Source organism: Trichosurus vulpecula, chromosome 3, assembly GCF_011100635.1.
Source record: "Trichosurus vulpecula isolate mTriVul1 chromosome 3, mTriVul1.pri, whole genome shotgun sequence".
NCBI lineage: Eukaryota > Metazoa > Chordata > Mammalia > Diprotodontia > Phalangeridae > Trichosurus > Trichosurus vulpecula.
In genome coordinates, this window is record NC_050575.1 from 432,844,345 (window position 1) to 432,871,449 (window position 27,105).

The 27,105-nt window shown below is 42.4% G+C and overlaps 1 protein-coding gene across 1 annotated transcript; it reads right to left on the reverse strand.

Annotated features, from left to right (window-relative positions):
- Nucleotides 1-6,902: 6,902 nt before the first annotated feature.
- LOC118841909 (sepiapterin reductase-like) lies at nt 6,903-16,470 on the reverse strand. The gene is made up of 3 exons (XM_036749605.1): nt 14,334-16,470; nt 11,750-12,040; nt 6,903-8,140 (listed from the first exon to the last, which is right to left on the reverse strand). Exons 1-3 carry the CDS (start codon nt 14,626-14,628, stop codon nt 7,953-7,955), a joined length of 774 nt encoding a protein of 257 aa, XP_036605500.1. The 5' UTR covers nt 14,629-16,470; the 3' UTR covers nt 6,903-7,952.
- Between the last annotated feature and the right edge of the window lie 10,635 nt (nt 16,471-27,105).

Genomic DNA, 27,105 nt, shown 5'->3' on the forward strand with positions numbered 1-27,105 from the left:
TTAGTGATAAAAGGAAAGGTATCTGCCAGAACCTGTTACTATTGTGAAAGAAGTTGTGATACCTACAGACATAGAAGGGTTTATGGGGAGAAATGGAAAATTTGATAAATGCAAATATGTGAAATCTTGCTGTTTTTAATCAAATGATTGGGTAAATTGGTACTCTTGTATAATCATGTGAAAGATGACATTCGATCTAAATATTAGTGGGAATAATTGGACAAAGGGAAAAGAAGTTTAAATAAAGATACAAATGTAAGGTTGAATCATTATCCCATAGACTAAGGCTGGGATTTAAAGTTACTTTGTATCTATGTGGAATAAGGTGCTTAAATGTTTTAAGGTGATGTAAGAGCAATTGGGTAGTAATATAAATGGTGCGATTAATTACTGGAATTAAATCAGAGACATTTTCAGTTTGGGGAAAAGAATTTCAATGTGTAAGTCTCTTTAAGAGAGTTAAATTGTAGAATATTTTTTGCATTGATGGGAAAAGTTAAATGTGGCTGTTTGGATTTGAATTCATTCCACGGTCTAAAATATAAATATAAAGTTAATGTTCAAACCTGTCATATTTATGTGGTTCAATTCTTAAAGAATATCTCATTCTTTCAGATCAGGCATAGTTAAAGGAGAATAGAAAAGCCTAGGAAACCGATGCAAATGTGTTAGAGCAATAACTTATGATCTTAATGGGAAGATTTTATGAATAAGGAAGGAAATGCATGCAAGCTACTTAAGGCTCACTTTAAGGATGTTCCTTAAGCAATGTGAGATTACAGTCATATCTTAAACTGATTATTGGAACTTGTTATTCAAAGACTTAATGGGACTGTTAACTGACTGTTTTTCTGAGTCTAACTCCAGGTGTAAATATCAAGGAAGGCTGACCCAGGTGGGGGGGGCAGGTGTGAACTGCATGTATTATTTCATGGTAAAGTTAAGAGGGCAATTGTTCAGCCTGTGCTGAGGTGGGATCCTCTTGACCTGATGCCTTAACTGAAACCTGGCAGACTTTAAGCCTGGCTCAATGCAGCTTACAGTTTGACATAACTTCTGCCTGGAGTTGACAGGGAGCTGGGGAAATATTGTCCCGTTACTATAAGTCCCTAATCTCTCAGTGGCAAATTTCTATAATCAGAAGGTTTTGTAAGTACAGTAACAAATCTGTTAAAATAATTGACTATGGAACATCTTAGATTACTATAGGACTGGGACTAGTGCTCCGTGTGTGGTCCTCTATAAGTTAGGGTAGTTTATAAATGCCTTGTATAGGGTATTGTGTAAGTTAGGGTCCTTTAATTCTTGGTAACGGTATGAAGACAATTAGGTCAAGGGCTTGTGAGAATATTATTTTGTTATTTGTTAATATCAAGCTTGTCTAAAGTTTTGTTACAATTAGTAATGTTAAAAGAACAATGGCTTGTGGTTTATTTTGTAAATGTCATCAAAGAAACATGGGATGACTAAAAGGTTAAGATTTTACATGTACTGTGTTAAAAATTGGTTATTTAATATATTTATTTATGTACTGGAGCCTATTGTTAATTCCTTAGTGAAATCTCATCCTCCTGGGGAGGAAATTAATAATGGGTTAATGTAGAGTATAAGAAACTAGGTTCTGATGTGAATGTCTTAAACATGACAATTGGCCAAGGTTCCAGTTTTGAATTTGTAAAAATGATCAGGATATTAGAATTAGAAATGGTAACTTAAAATTGTGCTAAGGTATCTTTTGTAGGAGAATGGAAAGAAAGCTGGTACCTATAAGAAGACGAGAACAAGATGCTGAGATGCTGTGCTGGAGATGGCTGGAACAAATACCAAGGACTAGAGGACTTCATTGGTGATGTTCCCTGCCAGACAGCTGTATGGGAAAAGACTTTTGAATCTTAAAGGGACAATTGCATTATTGTTTTCTTTTGGGTCTTTGTATTTACAAAGAGGACTGCCCCCTTTAATTTGTCAATTTTGTTTCCACAGAGTTGAAGGTGTCCCTCTATCCCCCTACCCCACCCCCCAGCTTTAGCAGAAACCAGGCCTCAGGTCAGTCGGGTGAAAAGTCAGGGGCTTGTACACATGCTTAAATGAGCCATTTGAGAAGGGCATGACGTAGGTAGTCAGGGGGTTATATCTGGCCAATGAAGAGCCTGGCAGGAGATTCAAGGTGAGGATCTATACAAGGATTGGCATCCATTTGAGTCCTTCGTCCTTTTTCCTGTACTCTGCTCAGGGGATGTACCCATTTATTCAGGGGGAATAAATGTAAAATATAATTAAAATGTCCCTGGCTTCCCAACGAGTATTGTTTATCCCTAGACAATGTAAGCATGTTTCCAACATTGCCTAAGATTATATAGTTAATAAATTTCTGCAATTGGAAGGTAATTCAAGTTTCCCTACATTTTTCCACCATTTTTTAACACCTGTATTTGGGAATCTTATTTGAGATGAAAGGGGCTAGCTAGCAAGGAGAGGGTCTCTGACCTTGGGAATCACAAGAATCTCTTTGGTAAACAATTTTCTCTTTTTATGGTCAGAAATGTCAAGGGAAGGTTAACAAGAGTTTCTTAAGGTGCAAACCATTTACCTATGTTTTTTCTTTCTTCACACTGGGATTACTTCCAAATTAGCTGTCTTCCTTCATTGACCTAAAACAATGAAGGTATGAGTCTTACCATTTACTTTTAATTTTTACAAAATTTCATCCTTTTTTCCCCTTAAAACAAATTCTACAGAGTGGTAGCCCAAAATTTACTAAGATATTTCAGAGGGGAGTGAGTTCCTGGAAGTAACCCAAGGTCCCAGGAATTCTCCCCTCTGATTTTAAAATAACTAATCTTCAAACCTCCAAAATATGGTAAGATGTTTTAGCAGTTCTACAGACTTTGATTACTTGATTTTTTTCTTATTATCTAATCTCCTACAGAAAGCCTAAAGTGGGAGTTAATCTTGCTTACTTGGACAATGCTTCAATCATGAAAGTTTATTAATCTTTCCCAGTGCTCTAAACTCTCTGGCTACACCTTTAGAGTGTAGAAGTTTTTCTGGCTGGCCTGCATTTTAAATATTTTAAGGTAAATCTAGCTCACAACACAAATACAATACATTTTACATTTACAAAGGCAAACAGACAATAAGACAGATACAGACATAAAGAATTCTAACAAAGTGCACAATTACAATTATAATTTTAACCAGTTGAGGCACAATGCTTACTAAGGTGTGGTTTTAGGCATGCAGTTGCAATTTTGCAGAGGGGAGCAGAGAGGCCAATTAACAGAGGTGTGCAGTTAAGAAAGAATATGATGTGAGAGGAACTGGGTCACTGAAGGGGCCCTGGAGTTATCCTCACAAAGAATGGCAAGCTCAACCAAGGTGTGAGCTTGGAGGATTGGAGCACAGACAAGGGCAGAAGACTCATCAGATTGGGGGGGGGGATGTCTCAGACCATGGACAAATAAATCTCCAATGGCTCCTAGTCCATTCTCACTGGTAATGGAGAGTCCAGTGACAAGGTTCCATGTCCAATACTAATTCTGACACCAATTAATGTCAACCAATTGAAATCAGTCTCTAACTTGTGGATGGCCAAAGCCAAAGAGAGTAGGCTAGAGGCAGGAGAGTAAGAAATCAAACAGAAGTTTAATTTCAAAGCAAGCAAAATGACTTGTGAGCAAAGGCACATGTGCCAGAGCCTCACTCCTAGTGGGGGGGGGATCCGCTTAAGTGCTGGAAGATTTCAAAACTTATACAGTGTCTATGCAGTGAGCTGTAACACTGACAATGAGAAGTAACAGCAACAATGTGCCAGGTTTGATTCACAGTAGGGCTTCACAGCCGGGACATGGAGGTTTTGTCAGAGCTCAGAGAACATCTAGCGCTGGCCAAAGCAATACAATAATTATACAAAACAATTCTGGTGTTTTGCTAAGGCTGAAACTCTCCAGAGGGTAAGTGCAAAGGACTGTTGTTATGCCAGGCTCAGGGCACAGCTTGCTTGCTGGGCCTTAGCTCTGGAAAACAGGGTGTCTCCTGATATCTTGACATACTATACTTACAAAATTTCTATTGTTCACCTGCCCTGATTTCATATATGTATGCATGTAGGTATATTATATATATATATGTATATATATATACATATACATACATATACATATACACACATATATACATACATATGTAGTATATATACGTATGTACGTATGTATTTGCTAAAAAAGAAAAAGGAGAAATACAGTTATAATAATATCAAGATTCATCCCTTCAAGGGCACAGACTGATCTAACATATACCATAACAGGGGAAAGATTCCCTTAACTCTGATTCAAGGCGAGAGTCATATGTGACAGCCAATCATGCAGTCACAAGATACCAAAAGCCGTGTGCAGGATGGGGAAATTTCTTGTTCAGAAAAAAATAACATAATGGGGAAACTGAGTCAAGAAGCTCTTAACCTTACACCATACTGAGGTCATCCCCTCAATGGTCTTTCCCCAGAATGGTTTTTCAGGGGTAGAGTACTGTATTTACTAATCATAACCCAAAATAATTAATCTTTATTCCATTGCATTTCTCCTTTGCTATTTAGCAAAAAATTTTAATAATTCTGATTAACTACATTACCGTTAAACCAGAGGCAAACTGCAAACCACCCACACACACACACACACAAATATATGTATATATCAACATATATGTATATGTACCCACACATATAGTACTATAGACAGAAATGTGAATTATTATCTCCTGAGGTTAAGATTATTTTACATGTTGTAATACATTATTTATGTATATTTATGGACTTAAATGTAAATTAAAGGTTTAAATTTGTATTCATGCTTTTAAGACATCGCTCTTAGAAGCCCAGCAAATGATTTTTTTTTAAGTGCATTCAGTCCCACATAAACACAGAGAACAGCTTTCACTTGCCCAATTTCTTTTAGGAGTTTTTCTCTTCAGTTAAATTTTGTACATCTTTTTTCTATTTGGCCTATTCTATTTTTGAAAGTGTTATTTTTTCAGTATTTTTTGGTGCCTCCTTTACCAAGTTGTTAGCTCTTTGCTTATGATTTTCTTGCATTATTTTCTTTTCCCAATTTTCCATCTACTTATCTGATTTATAAGTGCTATAAGATTTGAACGCTTTCAGGAATTATTTTTGGGCCTGAGATCAATTCGCATTTTTATTTGAGGCTTTGGATGTAGCAGTTTTGACTGTGTTGTCTTCTTCTGAGTTTTGTGTTTTGATCTTCCCTGTTGCCATAGTACCTTTCTATGGTCAGGATCTTTTGTTGTTGTTGTCGTTTGGTCATTTTTCCAGACTATTTATTGACTTTTAACTTTTATGTTAAAGTTGAGCTCTGCTCCCAGGGTGGATGTGGTACTGTTCCAACTTTTAGGTTTTTTGTGCAGCTGTTTTTAGAGCTAGTTCTGGGGGTCTGCAAGTTTTCAGTTCTTCCAAGGTGGTATGATCTATGGAGCAGTGTGTTTACTACTCTCCTGGCCTGTGCTCTGTTCCGTGAATGAACACAAGGACTCTTTTCTGCCCTCTGTGATCAGAGACCCTAGTTCCCTGCAGATACAAGCTCTGATGTGCTAGTGCTTCTCCTTGCCCTGAGACTGCAACTCAGGACTGTGAAATGGATGCACATATGAGCAACTTAATGGAGTCCTGCCTCAGTCTAGCAAAGAGATCCTTGTATTTTCCTTCTGATGAGATATCTGATCCCTTACCAACTGTGGGCTGACAGCTCTGGAAGCTGCTGATTTGGGCTCCCCTAAGGCCTGTTGCTGGTTTGGGGGGTACAGACTGAGCTGGTACAGCCTGCACTGGATTGTACTCTACTCTCACTTCTGTAGGGAAGATCTTTCCTCTCAACCTTCTAAGTTTTCTTGGATTGGAAAATGGTTCCACCCCATCCTTTTGTGGGTTCTGCTGCTCCAGCATTCATTTTGAAGTATTAAAGTTTTTTGGAGGGGAGTTTGGGAGAGCTCAGGCAAGACCCTGCCTTCTGTCTCCTGTCATATTTTATTGTTGTTTGATCATTTTTCAATTGTGTCTGACTGTTTGTGATCCCAGTTGGGATTTTCTTGGCAGAGATACTAGAATGACTTGCCATTTCCTTTCCCAACTCATTTTATAGATGAGGAAACTGAGACAAACAGGGTTAAGTGACTCGCCCAGGGTCACACATTTAGCGAGTGTCTGAGGCCAGATTTGAATTTAGGAAGATGAGTCCTCATGACTCCAGGGTCAGTGTTCTCTCTACTGTGCCACCTACAAAAAACCACACAGGACAAAGATTTTTTTCTGCATTTTACAAAGAAACAAAAACAGACAAAATGATAAGACAAACACATACTAGCCTCCTTATCTCTTCCATAATTAAAAGTCCCTTCTTCAGGCCAATTTTGGCATCCATTTGGATTTTTATATATTTTATCATAATTTAAGAGCTCTTTTAGTCAACCCCTCCAGTCCCGCATGGAAAGTTCCAGGCCAACAAGAATTTCCCTAAAGGGGTGTCAATATAATAACATGCTCTTCCCTGGACTCACACCAAAGAAATTGTATCCAAGGGGGAATCCTTCAATATTTTACTATTGTTGCAATCCATCCTTTCCTTAAAGGGAATAATCCTTCCTCAGTCTTCAAGGTGAGGGTAAACCTTCCCCAATAGTGGGACCTTAACCTGGAAAAATTCAAAATTGAGGGGAGTCCAATCCCTGGGGGCAGTCTTCCACAGAAAAAATCCTTTGGTGAAAGATTAGCCAGAGTACTCTGAGGAGATTTTCTGAAAGACTGTGGTCCTGGGGGTCAGAGTCCTGATTCGATCTAGCTTGGCTTACCAAAAACTGGAAGGTTAAAGATGAAATAACTGAGGAAATCAAGGTTGAGCTTCTGAGCATATTGATTTATTAAACAGTGCATGCCAATTGCATAAAAATTTGGGACCAGGCCTCCGTAGCTTGCACTGGACCTTGAAACAGGGAGAAACAAATCTTTATGCATTAAAAATAATTAATCAAATAAAACCAATTAATTAAAAGAAAACAATTAACCAAAATAAAAAACTAGGTAATCTGATTTGTAAATGGAGGAAAGATTAGTCACTTTCTGAGTTGGGAAGGGGAAGAGTGAACAGACAAAATTCCCTGAAATCAGAAAAAGAGGTGCCTCACTCCCCCCAAGTGACTGTATTCAATCAAAGGAATAAGGAAACAGCAATGGATTGACAGCATGGGGTCAGTTTTCAGACAAGAAGTATGGGTGTCTTGAGATGTATAATTGTGAGGAGACTCCTTGCATCAATCTTCAAATATGACTGGGGTTCTTGTCAGCATAGTTTATGTCATGCCTTAAGGGTCTCAAAGCAGCAGGTAGAGGTGGTCCAGCTTCCTAGCCACATAGGGCAAGGTTCTAAAGATGTAATAAATTGTTTTCTCACAATTCTTATAATTGAATAAAGTTTTCTCACAAGACAGAAATTGGATACACCCATAATTAAATAGAAAGGGAACTGAGTGAGCTCCAGAATTGAGTCACAAGATGGAGTCAGTGGGGTTCACTCAATTCCCACAATTCTCTCAGTTGGTAACGTGTAGAAATGCTGATGATATATGTGGAGTCAGTCCCAGTGGAAGCCAAATAAGAAATCAAAAGAAATGGAGGAACGGGGGCACATCATGGCAGAGTGGAGAGCCCTGGATAGGGAATCTGAGGACTTCGTTCAAATCCCAGCTCTGCCCATTATGACCTGCCTGACATGGGGCAGTTCCTCTGCTTTCCAATCCAAGAGCCTCTCCACTAAGTCATATACCCCCTGTTTGGGTTGAAAGGTTGAGAGATGTATCCTTTACTAGGCACTTATGAAGAGTACAGGGTGGGGACAGGATGGCAGGGGAAGGAGACGTGGTCTTCAGGTGGTAGAGGGCAGCCAGTCCTACTCATCAAAGAAATCAATGTGGGCCCCTGACTCAAAGGTATCCTCCTCCAGCAGGTCCAGGAGCTTCTTAGCATAGACAGACCAGTCTACCAGGATTTGGCTGAACCTCGCCTGGTTCAGAGTCTGCTTCTCCTCCAAGTCCTTGGTTTTCTGTGGGGATCCCTGGATTTCTGTGTCCAGAGGGCCTGAGGGAACAGAGGAAAGAACAAAGGTCTAGCAAGGGCCTCTGGCTGGGGCCCATGACTATGTGGGGGTGGATCAGGAGACCGTAACCAAGAAGGACTGGGACAGGACTAAGCATCTGAGCCCCAGACACCTCTCCCCGTATACAGCTGGATGGCACAGTGAAGAGAGGCTAGCCTCAGGATCAGGAAAATCTGAGTCCCAATGCTGCCACATAGATTTAACTGGCTGAGTGAACCTAGAGCAGGGTTGGAGAACTTTTCATGCTGGAAGGCTGCATTAATATTTAGCTGTAAACAAATAAAGTCATATTCAAGTAACTTTAATTAGATATACTTTAAAATGTACATTATTTTGCAAAAACCTAACTATGTACTTAATAATTTCAAAAATGAAAACTATTTGTTAATTTTAAAGCTAAATAACCTTTTATGACTTTACTGTGTCTGCCTTTTGTAGGAGAGCATTTGAATATTTGGCATGGAAGTCCACAGTTTCAGTTGATCTAGATGGGTATCAGTCATTTGTGACCTTGAGCGCATCTTGATTTGGGTTAGGGAGGAGAACGTAGATTCACAGCAATAAGTGGTTGAAAAGCAAGAAAGCATTCTTCAGGTATGCTGGCGAAGGCATGGGTATTCTGCTACATTTTTCCATATTTCAATTGGATCTTTCTTAGCATCTAACAATGACTTTTTAAATGTCATCTACTAGAGCTCAGTCAATTCCTTCTGTAGTTCTTTAGTGCCTTGGTGATAACTACGTGAGGCTGGCATGCTAATTTGAGTGTGATGTCATGATTCTCAAAGTCAGTGAACCTTTCATTGTATTCTTCAATTAACAGGGCTACAGCAGCTGTGTATTCTTCAAATGATTCGCACATATATCATTCTGCTCATCAATGACCTTTGCTAACTGGGGAGCATGTTTATCTGAAATTTCCTTTTGAAGAAGACATGTTTTGAAAAAAGATAGCTTTTTTGGGAAATGCTTGGATTTTTTGCCACATATCACATATAGACTTACCTTACAAAGAAATATTCAAGTTGTTTTGATTTGACAAATCACACAGAAATGCAGCATTCCTATAGAAATCTTCTTTCAGTAATCCACATAGCTGATTCTGTTCTTCACAAAATGTAACTATCTATTCTTGCAGAGTTTAAATGTTGGCTAACACCTGTCCCTGCAATAGCCAATGCTCTTTAGAATGATATGAAACATCCACACTGAATACCACATTATTCAACTTTAGCATGTTACGAAACTGATGATGCCATGTTGCATTCTCATGAATATAGTTAATAATACATATAACTTGTTGCAAAGTGTCACTTAAAATAGTAGCTTTGGTGCAGAGATTCTGTTGATGTAAGATACAATGAAAAGAAATGAGAACATCTGGATTTGTTAATACTTTTCTAATCTGTGCAATAAACCCTTCATGTTTTCCTGTCATGGAAGGTGCACTGTCTGTACATATACTCACTAAATTTACCAAATTCAGTCCAACGTCACAACACTTATCTTGAAAGTTGAAGATATATATATTCCCCACGGTCTATTTGTAAGAGTGCCCAAAGCAGGTAACCCTTCATAGGAAAGAAAATCTTCTGTCATGATCCAAATGAAGAATAATCCTGTGCCGAGTCAGTAGTATCAGTTGATTCATCCAAAGCCATTGAATAATATATATTTTCCTTTCAAAGTATTGCATGAAGTTGTTCTGTTAAGTTGAAGGCTAATTCATGCTGCCAATCAGTTATGGTTCTCCTTGAAAGAGGCTGTTGTTTGTACTTTGAAATGGTATCAAGACCTAAGCATCCTATAACTTCAACAATGCATTTCTTTTCACAATTTCTACATCACTGAATGACTTCCCTTTTTTCTCTAAGTATCTAATCCACTATATAAGTTCTTCAGGGGCATAATTTCCAGGTCTTATTGCTGCTTGAAAGAATTGTTTTGCTTTTCCTTTTCATCTTTTAATTTCTGCAATACAACCTTTTGCACCTCCCCCACTAATTTAGAATATTTGTGGTCTTTATTAGTGTTATAATGCTGATGAGCACTGAATTTCATGTTGATATTGAAGTATCACAAAGCAAGCAAATCCTCTTATCTTTAGAAGAAACAAGATAATATTGCAATTCCCAATCTTCATTAAAAAATCTATTTTCTTCCTTGAGCATTCTCTTGGTCTTCCTTGACATGCTGGGCTGTTAAGCAGACACAATTTAAAAATACTGCTGAGCTGTGAAGCTACTCACAAATTCCACCTCAAACAGAAACGCAGCGCACCATTATCAAAAGCTGATAACAGAGTGGCATACTGGACCCGTATAAACTCTTGCCAACCAACCTCATGCGTTACTGACACCAGTCAGGCAGGGGAAGTTAGAACTAGATAATGAGTGCAGCAGCCTTCAATTTAGCCCTTATGGCTTACTAATGTTCTAATTGGGCCAGTCCACCTGGGAGGATTATTTTGTTGAAACTAATTTTATTCTTTGGTGTCTTAAATACATTTATTGTAAAACTAAAATTTAAAAATTCTTTGGTATCTTAAATACATTTTAAAAATAAAATAAAAAGTTTAACCAAAATGTATTAATAAAAATAAAAGGACTTGTTCTGTAAAATTTGTATTCAATCAAAAGGCCACACTTAAGGACCTAAAAGGCCACATGTGTCCTTAAGGCTGCAGGTTCCTCACCCCTGGCATAGACCAATAACTCAACCTCTCTCAGTCTCAGTTTCGTCTACCTCCCACAGTAACGTCCTGATGATCAAATGAGATAACATGGATGAGAGCACTTTGCAAACCTTGAAGGGCTATAAAAATGCTTGCTATCAGCTATTAGCCGTCCCCCCTTCCTCTAGTCACTGGGGCACTAGCACCTGCCTAGCACACCTCCTCTGGGATGGCACAGAACAAGGTGCCCTAATGACTACTACTGCCCACAGGTGCTACTGCCCACAAGCAATAAATGTTTGGGGATTTTTTTCTTAAGCACAGGGCACAGGCAAGTTGGCAGCTATGGACTAAAGATCTTACCAAGGAGAGGCAAAATTTCCTAGTAGAAAAGAGCACTGGACTTAAAGTCCAGAAGACTTGGGTTTAAATCCTGTGTCAGGCAATTAAGTAGCAGTGTGACCCTGGGCAACTGTCATACCCACTCTGGGCCTCAGTACACTCCTCTGTACAAAGAAAAGGTTGCACTCAAAGGCCTCTGAGGTCCCCTCCAGCTCTAAATCTATGATACTGTAATAATAGAGAAGACAACATGACTGGTAGTGATTAGACAGTGTGCTGGAGTGGAGGAGAGGCTGTTTCTATAAGGGGATAGTACGAGTGGGCAAGGGGATGTTTCCATTCTAGGGATCACTTCATTACTAGCCTCATCCTCCAAACCATTTCCAAGTTTCTCCACCCCAAACTATATCCTTCAAAGCCCCTTGGCCAATACTTTCTGTAAGAAGGACATGCCCAGAGGGAATCATGGATGTCAATGGAATTCTACTCTGGGTGTGGAGGGAGGAACAACAAGCACCTGGGTGCCTAGGGAGAGCCAGATTGGGGGCAGAGAGGTGGCCAAATGCCCTCCTACCTGGGGCATAGCTCAGCACCCGCACACTGGGTTCTTCCTCTGCCAAGACACTGAACATCATGCTTCGGGCAGCCTTGCCAGTACAGTAGAGGCTCCAGAGCTTGGTGGGTTTCACAGCACAGAGGGAGGAGATGTTGACCACAGTTCTTTTCAGGCCAGGGCTGGATGGGAAGGCCCCAAGGATCCTTGCAGTCAGGCAAAGAGTGGAGGTCACATTCAGAGCCCAGTAGCCATTGACTTCTTCTGGGTCAGCAAAGTCCACAATATGTTTGGACACATCCCCTAAGGTACCTTAAAAAAATTAAAAAACAAACCTTCAGGAGTCCCACAGGGCTTGGCCAGGAGCCCCTCCCCACTGCCCTTCAGATTTGCTTCCAGGGCCTGGAAATGGGCAGGAAGTCTACCTTGGATGATTTAATGGTCTTCCCATGAAAGGAAGCTTGATGCAGACCATCTTTAATCTTTAATCTGGGGTCCTTGAATGGTTTTTTGACTATTGCATTTGAATAGAATTGGTTCCTCTGGTAAATATATGCATTTTGTTCATTTAAAAACAGACTGAAAAGGGGTCCAGAGGCTTCCCCAGATTGCCAACAGGGTCCATTAAAAAGTTAAGAACTCCTGGTATAGAGCTCACAGGGTGAGGCTTGGAGTCAGGAACACCTGGGTCCTTTCTGCCTGGGATACAAATGCTGGGGATGTGAAGAAAGAGAATAAAATGGCTAATCAAGTTATGGTATATAAATGTGATGGAATACTATGGTGTGCAAGAAATTATGAGATAGAGGGCTTCAGAGAAACCTGGGAAGACTTGTATGAACTGATGCAGCCTGAAGGGAACAAAACCAGGAGAACAATTTATACCAAGACAATACTATGATAAAGAACAAAAACTTTGAAAGACTTAGGAATTCTGATTAGTGCAATGACCAATTGCAATTCCAGAGTGTGGGAAGCCAGCTATATCCTGTTTAGGCCTCTTAGACCTCTGCAAGGCAGGGTCAATTGAGAATGGGTCTATTCACGGCAAGGCCAGTTTTAGGATAAGAAGACTTGGCAAAGAAAACCTGCCTTTGTAGCTGATTAGCCACATAGGAGATGACAGAAATGTTTCAGTCTGGTTATCTATATGCAAGAGAACATAAATGTTTCAATTTGGTTGGCCTTGAGGAAAAATAGTGTCTCACTCCTAGGAACAAGGAGATAAAAAACTTAACCAATGCTTTATTGTACTCTTCTTTGAAGTCTGGATGACCTAGCAATTAACCTGTATAAAATACTGTCAGTAACTCCATTAAAATCGGTCTATAGCTTGACTATATGACTTGCCTAGCCCTTTGTCTTTTTGTGCCAATCGTCACATATTCACGCCACTGCTGGCACACCAGAGGACTTACAATGAAACATGCTGCCCACTTCCTGAAAGAGAAGTGAAGGACATAGAGCACAGCACATTAGGGGAATCCTGTACATATAATTTTCCTAGTAATTTAATAAAACAGTGGATTAAGTATCTCATACTTATCCTTTCAGAATCCCCATGCCAAGACCACTCCTCTATTTTTACTCTTCTCTTTCTACTATTAGGAGACACCCTGTTTTCCGGAGCTAAGGTCCAGCAGGCAAGCTGTGTGCTGAGCTTGGCATAGCTTGCCTTCACCCTCTGGATGAACTCTGCAGCACAAAAAACCCAGAATTGTTTCCATACCAGCCCCAAGTGGTCCCTGAAGGAACCATGTTCTGGTCAGGAAGGTCTGCTAGGCATCAGACTTGTCTCACTGTTTCTGTTTCTCCTCATTGTCAGGGTTACAGTTCACTGTGTAGCCACTGCTAAATGTATCAAGGCTTGGCCTCCCTAAATCGGGTCTCCTGCAGAGGAGGCCCCTGCACACATGCCTAGTTTCCCTCCTCCAACAAAATAAAGCTTTTTGCTTATAACCCTTGTTAGCACCTTGGTTTTATTTTATTTCTTAGATTTAACTGTAGTTGTGATAACCTGTGTGAGCTCTTTCGTATTTTCAGAGTTAATAGTGGTTACATAACCTCTGTGACTCTTTGATCATTTCAGAGTTGACAAGGCCAAGTCATCATTTGTTAAAGGGGTTGATTTGCCTGGACAAGAGGTGGGGGCCCAGGGGACAGGGCAGCTGTCTTCAAGTCTCTGAAGGGATGGATATCCCGGGGACTAGGGATCAGACGGGTTCTGTTTGGCCATTTCGGGCAGGACAGGGAGCACAATAGGTGGAACTGTACAGAGGCCAATTGAGGCTCAAGGTCAGGGAAGAGTTTCTCAGGAGTAGAGTTGTGGCCTGCAATGGCCAGGGTACCCCAGAACCCGATGGAAGAGACCGGCTTGGGGATGGTGTAGACGGAATTCCGGGTTCCACTAGACGGTTACTGAGGTCCTTCCCACTCTGATCTAGGAGCCCAACAAATGCTTATGGAACAGAAGAGCTCAATTCAAAGGGGCAGTGGACAACACCTGCAGGATGGAGCGCGGGTCTGCCCGGCCTGCCCCTGCCCCCCGCCCCAGTCCACTGCGCACACCACCGGGGTCCCCCTCCCGCGTTCTGAAGGCCGTTACCAGCGTCGTGGATGAGAAGGAGCCGCTGCAAGTCCGGTGGCCGGGGCAACACCTCCAGCAGCCGCTGCAGCCCGGCCTGGCCGCCCAAGTTGATCGACACGCACACCACCTGCAGGTCCGGCCTCGCCTTCCCCAGCTGGGCAGAAAGCGTCCGCAGGGTGCCATAGTTGCTGGAGTTTATCAACAGCGCCGAGCCGGCGGCCATCCTGGAGACCAGCAGCAGGGCCAGGCTGCGGTTGAAGGCCCGTGAGGCCCCGGTCAGGATGCACAGGGTCCGGCCCAGGCTGCCCTCCATGGCGCCCCCTCCCCGCGGGCCGGGCTCACGCTAGCCGGACTGTGCCCTTTCAGGCCGCGGTCGCCGCCTACCTTGGGGGATGAAGCATCCGAGCCCGGGCGGTCTTGCCTAGGCAGACTTGGCGTAGCCCACACCTAGCGGCCTGCTTCTGAATGCCAGCTCTCCAAACCCACGCGTGCTTCCATTGGTGGAAGCAAAGCAAGCCCCGCCCCCGTTGGCCTCGTTCAAGAGATGGGGTGGGTTTGGGTGGCCCATGATCTTAGGCTTCCCCATCCATAGATCAGAAAGGGCATTTCTTCCCTTCTTCCTCTAATTTATTTAGGATGTCACCCTTTATGTCCAAGTGATATATCCACTTGGAGGTTATCTTGGTGTAAGATGTAGGTGTCGCTCTACATCCAGCTTCTGGCATACTGCTTTCCTGTTCTTTCAATAGTTCTTGTTGACAAGTGACCTAGAGAAGTTAAGAGACTTACTCAAGATGATCCAGGGTAGTGTGTGACACAGGTGGGATTCCAATCTAGGAATTTCCAGCACCAAAGAAATCACAGGTCCAGCAAAAATGAATAGCAACATATCTAAGCTTACAGTTTCCTTTCTATACCCAGTGGAGAACCAGAGGAGTCTAGCTCCAATCTCCCATACAACTCTGATATACTTAAGGTTTAAATTACACCCAGTTCTAGTAAGAACTGGCTCCTGAAACTCCAGTGAGCTTATTAATATAATATAACTGTACTTTATTCATGCTAAGGAGGCCCTCCTGTCTTTTTAGAAGACAGCTGAATTACTAATTAATTTATGGAATTATTCATAGAATAAAGGAATGGGACCATAAGTAGTTTGTTCTGGGTCAAGTAAGGGCAGGTATCCCCAGTTCTTTGGGTACAGACGAGGAAAAATCATGATGGCTTCAAAGAGTGATGCTCCAGTTTCATTTTAATAAGGCACAGAGGGTACAGGGCCAAACAGCAGAAAGCATAGAGATAAGCAGTGGAGGAGAAGTATACACAAGCATATGGCCGGGGGACAGGAATGGGGTGACAGAGGAAGTCAAGCAGCACGGGGAAGAGGATGGGAAGGGGGAGAGTCACTCACATGAGCATGGATTGGAGTTGGGAGCAGCTAAGCAGCATAGACCCTTTGGAGATGCAAGTGCTCAGGGGCAGGAGTTTGGGGGCCTCATTTTTATAGAGTTTGGTGGGGGACAGACCAACTCTTATCTGTGCCACCTTGGGTTTATTTAACATATCCATGGCATCTCAGCAAATCTGGTGTTCTGCTGGCCTTAATGTGGATATCTAGAGCTTCTCTGAGGCTTACAGACTATGGTGATTAGCAGAACCAAAACACCCTTCCTTAGTCTCAGGATGTGACTTTTAGTTAATTTAGTTAATTTATGAGACAATTTGCAGGGAACCATTATGCTCCCTTTATCTGTGAGACAGTCTGGAAGGGAATTCTAGGTTTCCCCTTTGCAATCTTACTTGCTGCTCCTGTTTTACCACCTCCTTACAAACTTACTTACTGTACTAATGTGGGGAGAGGGAGAGTGGGAATGTACCTGTATAGGAACCTAGTGTGGAAGTCCAGAGAGTCAGAAGTGGAACCAGGAGAGGAATGAAGAACGGTTGTCCTGGTCATTTTATCTATTTCCTGAGTATGATGCCAACCAAGAAACACTACTCTGGCAGAGAGTCTCTGCCATCCCTTCTGGGTGCTGTAATGGTTGTGTTTGGTCTGCTTGACCACAAGCTACAGAAGAGGAGAAATACTGAAGGACACGAATAACCCATTTATCAAAGAAATCAATATGGGCCTGTTTCAACAATCTGGCTAGCAGCTGCTGCAGGGGGTGTAAAATCAACAACAACCAGCTCACAGAATGCTGCAAGCCCAGGTTTTTTTGATCTGCTTTACTAAGGAAAGCAACGTTAAGGGGTTAACAGGCTTACTTTAATTCAGCATACAAATATCATTCACTTAGTTCAGGGGAAAAAGCCAGCACCCTGAACTTCAGAGCTAATACAAACAATTACAAACATTGACAGACAGGCCACATGCAATTCATAGTTACCAACATCTGAGTTCAGCCTGGGAGCTCATAACAAGGGCTGGCCCAGAGTCACGTGCACCACCACTGCTTGTGGGTCAGAACTCCAAGAAGGAGAAAGCCAACCCCTGGTTTTATATCTTTTTCAGGGTCAAGGGTGAGTCACACATGCGACTCACCCATGTGACCTAAAATCGTCACAAAGAGGTGACTTAAACCCATGTGGTCTAAAAGCCTCTGGTGTCCCAAATATGCCACTCAAACCCGTGTAAAGTAGGCCCTCCCCTGAGGCAAGGAGGTCACCAAGGACTCCCAATCTAATCAAGGAAACAAAGGCCAAACTCTTCAAGGGCACTTGGTTGAACTGAGTGCTAAGAGTCCATTTTGCTTGCCAACACAGGGCCCCAGACTCCCAACAGCTCCATCAGCCTCTGGCCAGACACAGTGAAGTCACCCAGCCCCCAGCTCTGAGACAGGGGATATAACATCTGGAGGATTTCAGGAGCCTTTGTGTATGCCTCGACAGTCTGATTAAGGTTTGTGTCCAGAGGACCTGAGGAGCACCAGGGACAGGAGCAAGAGAAAAGAGGAAAGGAAAGAGGGTGGGAATTAGGAGCCCAAAGTCATTTGGCATTGAGGCCTCAGACAGTTCTGGCTTGACTCTTTCGGCCCCCTTAGGGATTGGGAGGTCCCTTGGCATCCCACCAGTGCCTATGGGACCTTGAACTGCTGCCCTTTGCCCAAAGAACAGATGCCCCTTCCTTCTTCCACTAACCTTAAAGGGTGGCCCTTGTTATTCTTCATCCCCAACTCTCCACCCTTCTTGCTAGTATTCTTAACTCAAAAGTAGGAAGAATCCTGTGAGGCAAAAGTCACAAAATGTGGGGCTACCAAAGGGACAGATTTTCTTATCATCCTTGTCTATCTCATGACTGTTTTCTTGAGTTCTATCTCACTTGGGCAAACTTAGTGTTATCTGAATCGAGAGACTATCTCTCCCATCACACAAAGGGCTCCCTCAAGGCAAGGGCTGCACATTCCTCAACATTAAATCAGAGAATCACAGATTTAGAGTAGACGCGGATGGATTGCATTGTCTGAGCCGTTGGAGGGCAAACCCAAATCAATGATGTCCCAAATTTTTGATTATTGTTGGAATATTTCTTTTATGGAAGAGGAAACAAGGCCCAGTGCCTGAGAGGCAGGTGTACGAACAAGTGGTAGTCTACGATTGGAGTGGAATACTATTGTGGTGAAAGAAATGACGAGGTGGACGCTTTCAGAAAAACCCAGGAAGACTTACACGAACTGATGCAAAGTGAAATGAGCAAAACCAGCAGACCGGTATACACAGTAACAGGGGATCAACTGTGAATGACTTAGCTACTCTGATCAATACAATGTTCCAAGACAAGTCCAAAGGACTCATAATGAAAAATGTTACCCACTGCCAAAGAACTGAAGAATTCTGAGTGTTGATTGGACCCATTACGGGTGACTTCCATCATAATCCTGTGTGATGAATGGTGTCCTGTTATATTTATTTTACAGATGACCGGGGTGTAGGGTATGCTCAGGGAAGACTAGTTCCATTGGTATGAGGGCTGCCAACCCCTTTTCAAGACTGCTTTCCACCTTTGGTGACCACCTGATCCACCTAACTGTCACCTGTGGCTCCAAGAAGTTATAGCATACCCAGCAGCCACAACCCGGTAAACCGTTTCAGCAGATGGGCTAAATCAGGATAACTGAGGGATCTCAATCCTGTTGGTGAGTTATGAGCATGTCTACCTCAAGAATGTGAAGACTTCCCCTGGTGGAAAGGGAGGATAAAAACACTTTGTTCCAATGGCCATGAAGGCAGCTGAAGCAGGCTCTGGAGTGCTTGGAGCTTCATTGAATGTTGAAGATGCCAAAGTCATCCACTGTGTCCTGAGCCATCACCAATCATCTTGATTCTGTCCTGCCACTGGATTGTGATGACTCTGGAGAAAAGAGTGAGGCCAACAACTTCGTGCAACTCTGCCTCACTTAAATCCAATTTACACATGAATCAAAAGACATCACCCATACCATTTTACCATTTTACCTACCTCAAAGTCCTGTGGCAACAGGCAAGTGATGAAGCAGCAGGTGGGGATACACTGGGAGCTGTAGTCACAACCCTGCACACAGGTGGCCCAGGACCACAGGGTCCTCTTCTCACTGGATTGAAGCAGCAGTGGGATTTGACAGCTCCCTTGGTGTCTGAGCAGCCTTTTAAGGATTGCACTGCTCATCTCCTGGTGTGAAAAAAGGGCTAGAAAAGGTGCCCTAAAATTTGTCTGCTTACCCAACCCTGGACTGATTACTTCAGCAGGCAGGGATCCCACCCTGCAGTTGAAACACAAAAAAAAAATGTACAAAAACTTCTGCAAAGATGATTCTACTCACGATCAGTACATGGAATGTGTGCACACTTACAGACAATACAAAATTCAATAGACCTGAAAGACATACAGCTCTTGTTGCAAGACAACTCAGCAGCTATCACATCCAAATAGCAGCTCTGACTGAAACAAGGCTGGCAAATGAAGGCCAGCTTACTGCAGTCAGAGCTGGATACATGTTTTTCTGGAGTGGCCACGGTGAAGTTGGTATAGGTTTTTCAGTCAAAGCTAATCTAGTCAACAAGCTTGTAAGCCTGCCAAAAGGAGTGAACGACAAGCTCATGACAATGCGACTGCCATTTGCAGGAAAACACCACACCACCATCATCAATGCCTATGCTCCCACCATGATGAACCCAAATGAGGTCAAAGAGAAATTTTATGAAGACCCAGAGACCCTTATCAACAATATGCCAAAAGAGGACAAGCTTATGATTCTGGGTGACCTTAATGCTAGAGTAGGCTCGGAGTACCAGACTTGGCAAGGAGTCCTTGGGAGGAACAGAGATGGAAGCAGCAACAACAGTGGTCACTTAGTAGTGAAGACTTGTGCATCTCATGACATTCTTATCACCAACACTCTCTTCTGTTTGAGTAAACACAATAAAACGTGGTGGATGAGCCCTCATAGCAAACATTGGCATTTATTAGACAACGTGATTGTAAGGAGAAGAGACAGACAGGATGTGAGAGTAACAAAGGTAATGTGTGGCACAGAGCGATGGACTGATCATAGACATCCTCTCCAAGTTAAATATTCGAATTCAACAAAAGCAATATCCCAAGACAAGATGATGACTATCAGAAGAATTAACGTCAACAGATTAGAGCCCTTCTCTGAGCAGGAAGTTTGTTGTTAACTTGGAGGAAAAGTTGAACCAACACAGTTGGCAACAGTGGAGCAGAAAAGGAGTGGGCAGCTTTCAGAGATTTGGTGTACAGCACTGCATTTGCTCATGTGGGTCAGAAGACTTACAAACACCAAGACTGGTTTGATGAAAATGATGGTGAAAGGGGAAGCTAGGTGGCGCAGTGAGTAGAGTATCGGCCCAAGTCAGGAGGACCTGAGTTCAAATCTGGCCTCAGACACTTGACACACTTACTAGCTGTGTGACCTTGGGCAAGTCACTTAACCCCAATTGCCCTGCCTTCCCCCCTCCAAAAAAATGATGGTGAAATCCAGAAGCTGCTAAATGAACAACCAGAACTCCACAGGTTTTACCAGCAGGATAGTTCATCCATCTCTAAGAAGGAGCATTTAATTCCATCAAAAGTAAAGTGCAAGAGAAGCAGGATTCTTGGCTCAGTAGGAAGGCAGATGAAATTCAGTTTTATGCTGAGAGTAACAATCCAAAGCACTTTTATGATGCCCTGAAGGCTATTTATGGGCCAAAGATCCATTGTGCATCCCAACTACTCAGTGCTAGTGGAGCCACATTGATTAGTGATAAGGACATGATCCTGGAGAGATGGGCAGAATGCTTCCATAGAGTTCTCAACAGACCATCATCAATCAATTCTGAAGCCATTGACTGTTTACCTCAGGTTGAAGTCAATCCCTCCCTAGCTGAATTTTCCAAGTGAAGAAGAGGTTTCAAATGCCATTAGGCTCCTTTCATGTGGCAAAGCACCTGGTACTTATTCTATTCCTGCTATGATTTACAAGGAAGGGGGTCCGTTGCTCATACGAAAGCTGACTGAAATTTTCTGGGTTATATGGCAAGAGGAGGTTATCCCCTGGGAGTTCAAGGGTGCCTCCATTGTCCATCTTTATAAAGGTAAAGGAAATAGATTATCCTGTGACAATCACAGGGAGGTCTCTCTCTTAGTCATTGCTGGCAAGATTCAAAAGGGGTTGAGGAATGGTCGGTATGGTATTTGCTGCCTGATAGCTGAAGGAGAAATGCCAGGGGTAGAACAGAGGTCTATATACAACATTTGTAGATTTGACCAAGGCCTTTGATACTGTCAGTCATGATGGCTTGTGGAAAATTATGTGAAAATTTGGTTGCCCAGAGAATCAGCTTCGTATATCAATTTCACAACAGCATGCTTGCCCATGTTCTGAATAATAAATGTTACTCTCCCACTTTCCCAGTCACCAATGGAGTGAAACAAGGCTGTGTGCTTGCTCCCACACTTTTTAGCATGATGTTTTCAACCACGTTGTCAAATGACTTCAATGAGGCATGAAGGTCAGCTGCCACAGAGATGGTAAATTCTTCAACTTGAAAAGGCTACAGGCCAAGACCAAAGTGGAAAGAGTGTTGGTGCATGAATTTTTTTATGTGCAGATGATTGTGCACTCAATTCAGCCTCTGAAGCTGAGATTCAACAAAGTATGGATTGATTCTCTGCTGCTTGTGCTAGTTTTGGCCTAACAATGAACACCAGAAAAAACAGGCACTCTATCATTCAGCACCACACCATCCATATGTGGAACCAAAATTACAGAAAATGGAGAAATTTTGAATATTGGGGATAAGTTCACTTACCTTGGTAGTGTACTTTTCATGGATGTGCACATTGATACTGAGGTTGATTCACACATTGCCAGAGCTAGCTCAATGTTTGGGAGGCTCTGAAGGAAAGTATAGAGAGAAGAGACATTAGAGAGACTACCAAATTGAAGGTCTACAGAGCTATGGTGCTGACCTCATTGTTGTAAGAAACCTGGACAGTCTACCAGCGCCATGCCAGGAAACAATCTCTTCCACTTGAATTGTCTTAGGAAGATTCTGAAGATCACCTGGCAGGAGAAGGTACCAGACACTGAGGTACTTACTGCAAACTAAAGTGCCAAGCATTCGAACACTACTGCAGAAAACATAAATCTGATGGGCTAGCAGCATTGTTCAAATGCCAAATTTAAACTTGCCAAAAAGACTATTTTATGGAGAACTCACACAGGGGAAGTGCTCACATGGTGGTCAAAAGAAGTGATACAGGGAACTCTCAAGGTGTCTCTTAAAAACTTTGAAATTGATTATATGACATGGGAGACACTAGCACAAGACTACCCAACATGGCGTGCCCTCATCAGAGAAGGGGCTGTGCTCTATGAGTGAAGCAGAATTGAAACGGCCCAAAAGAAACTCGAGATGTGCAAATTTAGAGAAACCAACCCAAATGTTCAAATGGACTATCTGTGCCTGACCTGTGGTAGAGCATTCGGAGCAAATATTGGTCTGATAAGTCCCAGTCAGATGCGCTGCAACTTGACTCTAACCTAGAGATGTCATTTTTGGCCTCTTTGAGAATGAAGGACAGCAACCAACCAACAGATGAGGAAGCTGAACTGGCGGTTCCATGACTTCCAAGTAACAGAGTTGGACTCAAATAGAGACCAGATGTCTCCAAGCTCATTGTTCTGGAACACACTTCCCCAGTCCCCTCCACGGCAAGAACCCTCCTGGCTAGGAGCATCAGGAAAGGCTGCCCAGAGGAGTTAGCACTGACCTGAGTGGTGGGGATGTAAACGAAGGCAAAAACAGGGTCCTGCCCTCAAGGAGCGCACATTGCAATGGTGAAGACAACAAGCCAACATTCATAAACAAGCTATGTACAGTGTAAGTGAGAGGTCATCTCCCAGGGAAGAGAAGAAGGAAGATTGGGGAAAGGCTCCTTCGGGAGGCAGATGTGAGACTTAAAGGAAGTCAGAGAAGCAGGAGGAGGAGGAGATGAAGAGACAGACACACTTAGGTCTCCCTTCTGCATGGAGTCTTTGCTGATACCCAGTATCAGTACTCAAAACCTGCCTTCCCTGCCAAGATCACATTGTAGTGATTCTGCATGCACATAACCACCAGATGGCGGTGGAGAGCAAGACCTACTAAGCAGTCAGTACCATGCTGTATCAGAGACCTGTTGAGATTCACTCCCTTTCTCTTCTTGTGATCTGGGCTTCCCTAGCAGCCAAGGGAAGGCTCGCCTTCCCCCTTCAAGAAAGAAGGATAGAATGGTGACCTCCCTCCCCCATGGCTAACACAGGAGCTGGTCACTAGGAGTATTAGGTCCAGGGCACCGTTCTCTTTCAACCTCTAAGAAATTCTCACCTTTCTTAATGCTTAGCTCCTTGAAGCCAGCCAGAAATCTTGCTCTGGCAGCACTAACTAGGCTTTTATATAAAGAAGCTACAGCCAGACCCTCTACATGCTATCTAGAGCACCTCCATTTCAGGATTTCACTCTGGACAAGATGGCATTCATTTATGAGGCTTGTATCATGGGGAGTCATGTATGGCCCATAGACATATTGTACGGCATCTTTAGCTACATCTTTAGCATCTCCCCACACGGAAGACTTTTAATTCCTTCCAGGAGGAGAAGCAGGAGGTTGGGACCAGCAGATGGCCACCCTGTCCTCAGAAGGTAGTGGGACAGAATTATATCTGTCTTCTCCTTTAAATATTGTTAGCCTAAGAGATATAATTTTTTGGTTTAAGCTAAATTCTTGATCTCTATTTCTTTCTTATTACTATTTTTCTTTTTATAACATTATAAACTTGTATATTAAAACAAATATAAAATAAGAAAAAAAACGTCATGTGCACAGCAGAATGTAAGAGAGGATTCAAAATATATAGCAATATATTTCCATTTCAAGAAAGCCTATATGTTAAATACTATGCATTGTTAAGAGCTATCTTCTCTTTGCCTCCTTATGGGTTTTCTTTAGTTTTCTGCTGTGCATTTTTAGTTTGTTCTTTTTCCTCCTGATCTCTATTTTTTAATGGGGAAAAGGAATAGCCCTAATTTTATAACCAGGGTTTGATGCCCTTTCCACTAAATGTCAGTGGTACAGTCATTACAGTGTCAGGCCTAGAGTCAGGGAGACTCATCCTCCTGAATTCAAATCCAGTTTCAAACATTTACTAGCTGTGTGACTCTGGGCAATCCAATTAACCCTGTTTGTCTCAGTTTTATCATCTGTAAAATGAGCTAGAGAAGGAAATGGCAAACCACTTCAGTATTCTCACCAAGAAAACTCCAAAAGGGGTCATGAAGTCAGACACCATTGGAAAATAACTAAACAATAACAGAATATGAGATGCAGATATATTCATGAATATGTATATATTCAATAATACAGACTGAAGGGATTCTTCCATTGGGAGCAAGGTAACAGCTCAACCAAGAGAGTCCCCTCTTTCACCCAAAAGGAAATTCCTAAAGTCTCTTATGTAAGAAGCAGGAAATGAGGACATGGTCAAAGATCAACATGTTGGTTTCTTCCCAGAGTCTTTCTCCCTTCATGTGACCTGAGGAAAGGGTGCCATTGAAAACCTTTTCTGCCAAAGCTGAAAGCTAGAAGAACCCAAAGGGACTGAAGAAACCAAATCTCTCTTCTTTCCTGTTCTCACTAACTCTGTCTGCCTTCACCTTCATGAAGGAGCAGGGTGATCTCCACCAATGAGGAGAGAGTCAGTCTCAATCCAGTGGGATCTGAGCCTTCTGTTACATGAACTTCCCCAAAGCACCAAAGCCCTCCCCTATTCCCATCCCATAAAAATACTACTAAAGAGGGGAAGAGAAGGCTATGCCCAGTCATCCCTCCCAGACCAGCCCTGTGAAGGACTGATGAAAGCAGAGAGTAGATTAGGCTAGGTGGAGTCAGGTCAGGGGCTGTTCTCTTAGTCTCACCAACAGGCACTGAGTGCCTCAGGTCAGACCAATACCACTAGCCTTCCCCTGGGCTATCCCAAGTCCTGTACAAAGCATCTTTGCCACTGGGATGGATGACAAAGCCTAGGATAGGAGAAACATGTGGTTCCTGGTGGAATTCAATCCTGCAAGGGCTCTCTTAGGTAAATTAGGTTGTTTTATTTTTAATTTGCTCAATGGATGGGGGATGGAAAGAACAGATTAATAGAAGGTAATGTGTGTATACACATATATTTATACATACATTTATATGTATACACACATACGTTGTTATTGTTCAGTATTTTCAGTTGTGCCCAACTCTTCATGGCCCCACTTGAAGTTTTCTTGGCAAAGAAAGTGGAATGGTTGGCTATTTCCTTCTCTGGCTTGTTTTGCATGTAGAGAATTGAGGCAAGCAGAATTAAGCGTGTGTGTGTGTGTGTGTGTGTGTGTGTGTGTGCATTTCTCTAATCCAGTAGTGATTTGGAGGATTTTTTCATGTGACTATAGATAGCTTTGATTTCTTCATTTGCAAACTTCCTGTTCAGACTGAGCCAACTGGCAAAGTAAAGGCAGGGACTCACTTGAGCTTTCCCCCAAGCCCCTCCAAATACCTTTAAAAACAACTCTAAACAAATTCTAGAGCAGCAGAACGGACAAAAAGATGGAGTAAAACAAATGTCCAGCCCAAAAAACTTGGAAAGTCACCAAGAAAGGCATGTTGTACCAGGGTAAGAGAGGAGCACAGTCCAGCACAGGCTGTGCCAGCACAGACCAGGCCCCAGCAAACTAGGAACAAGCCTTGGGGTGACTGAGTCAATGTCAGAAGTGGCAGTTTCCAGAACTCTCAGTCCACAGGTGCCAATAACAACTTAGAAGGTCAGCAGGAAAGGTCTGTAGTACCTGGGTGAAAGTGGAGCTCAGTCCAACACAGGCCACAACAAACCAGGAGCAGGCCTTGGGAATGACTGAATCAGCAGTTACAGTGCCAGCAGCTTTTCCTGGCACTGTCAGCCCACGGACAGTAAAGAGGTCAAACAAGTGTCAGAAAGAGACTACTTTCACTAGCACTGAGGCAGGACTCTGTTGCTTTGCCCATACTCAGATCCAGGTCCCAGTCCTGGGTGGCAGTCCTTGGGTGAGGAAGAGCATTAGCATAGCAGAGCTTGCAGCCACAGTGGAGGAAGGACCCTTCTCACAGTTCCAGGGCATTGCTTGTAGTAACTTACAGACTAGAGCATATGCCAGGAGAGTAGTTTGGAAGAACTGAAAACTTACAGGTCCCTAAAAATATCTCTCTCAATACAAAACCCTGAAACTTGGGATATGGTGTGCCCTCCAAACCGAAAGCAGAGCTTTACTTTAACAAAGAGTTAAAAGTCAACTAATATGGAAAATGAGCAAACAATGGGAAAAAACCCTCAGACTATTGAAAGTTACTATGGTGATGAGGGAGATCAAAACACACACTCAGATGAAGACAACAAAGTCAAAGCTCCTTCATCCAAAGCTTCCAAGAAAAGTATGAATTGGTCTCAGGCCATGAAAGAGTTCAAAAAGAATTTTGAAAATCAGGTAAGAGAGATAGAAGAAAAATTGGGGAGAGAAATGAGAGGGATGCAAGAAAATCATGAAAAATGACTCAACAGCTTGGTAAAGGAAATATTAAAAAATACGGAAGAAAATAACAACTTAAAAAACAGAATAGGCCAAATGGTAAAAGAGGCACAAAAAGCCAAAGAGGAGAAGAATCCCTTAAAAGCAGAATTGGTCAGGTGGAAAAAGAAGTCCAAAAACTCACTGAAGAAAATAATTCCTGAAAAATTAGAATGGAGCAAATAGAAGCTAATGACTTTATGAGAAATCAACAAACAATAAAACAAAAACAAAACAATGAAAAAAATAGAATACAATGTAAAATATCTCATTGGAAAAACAATTGACCTGGAAAATAGATCCAGGAACATAATTTAAAAATTATTAAACTACCCAAAAGCCATGATCAAAAAAAAGAGCCTAGACAGCCTCTTTCAAGAAATTATCAAGGAAAACTGCCCTGATTTTCTAGAACCAGAGGGCAAAATAGAAATTGAAAGAATCCATCAATCACCTCCTGAAAGAGAACTCAAAATGAAACTCCCAGGAATAGTATAGCCATATTTCAGATTTCTCAGGTAAAGGAGAAAATATTGCAAACACCCAGAAAGAAACAATTCAAATATGGTGGAGCCACAGTCAGAATAACACAAGATTTAGCAGTTTCTACATTAAAGGTTTGGAGGGATTGGAATATGATATGCTGGAGGGCAAAGGAGCTAGAATTAAACCAAGAATCACCTACCCAGCAAAA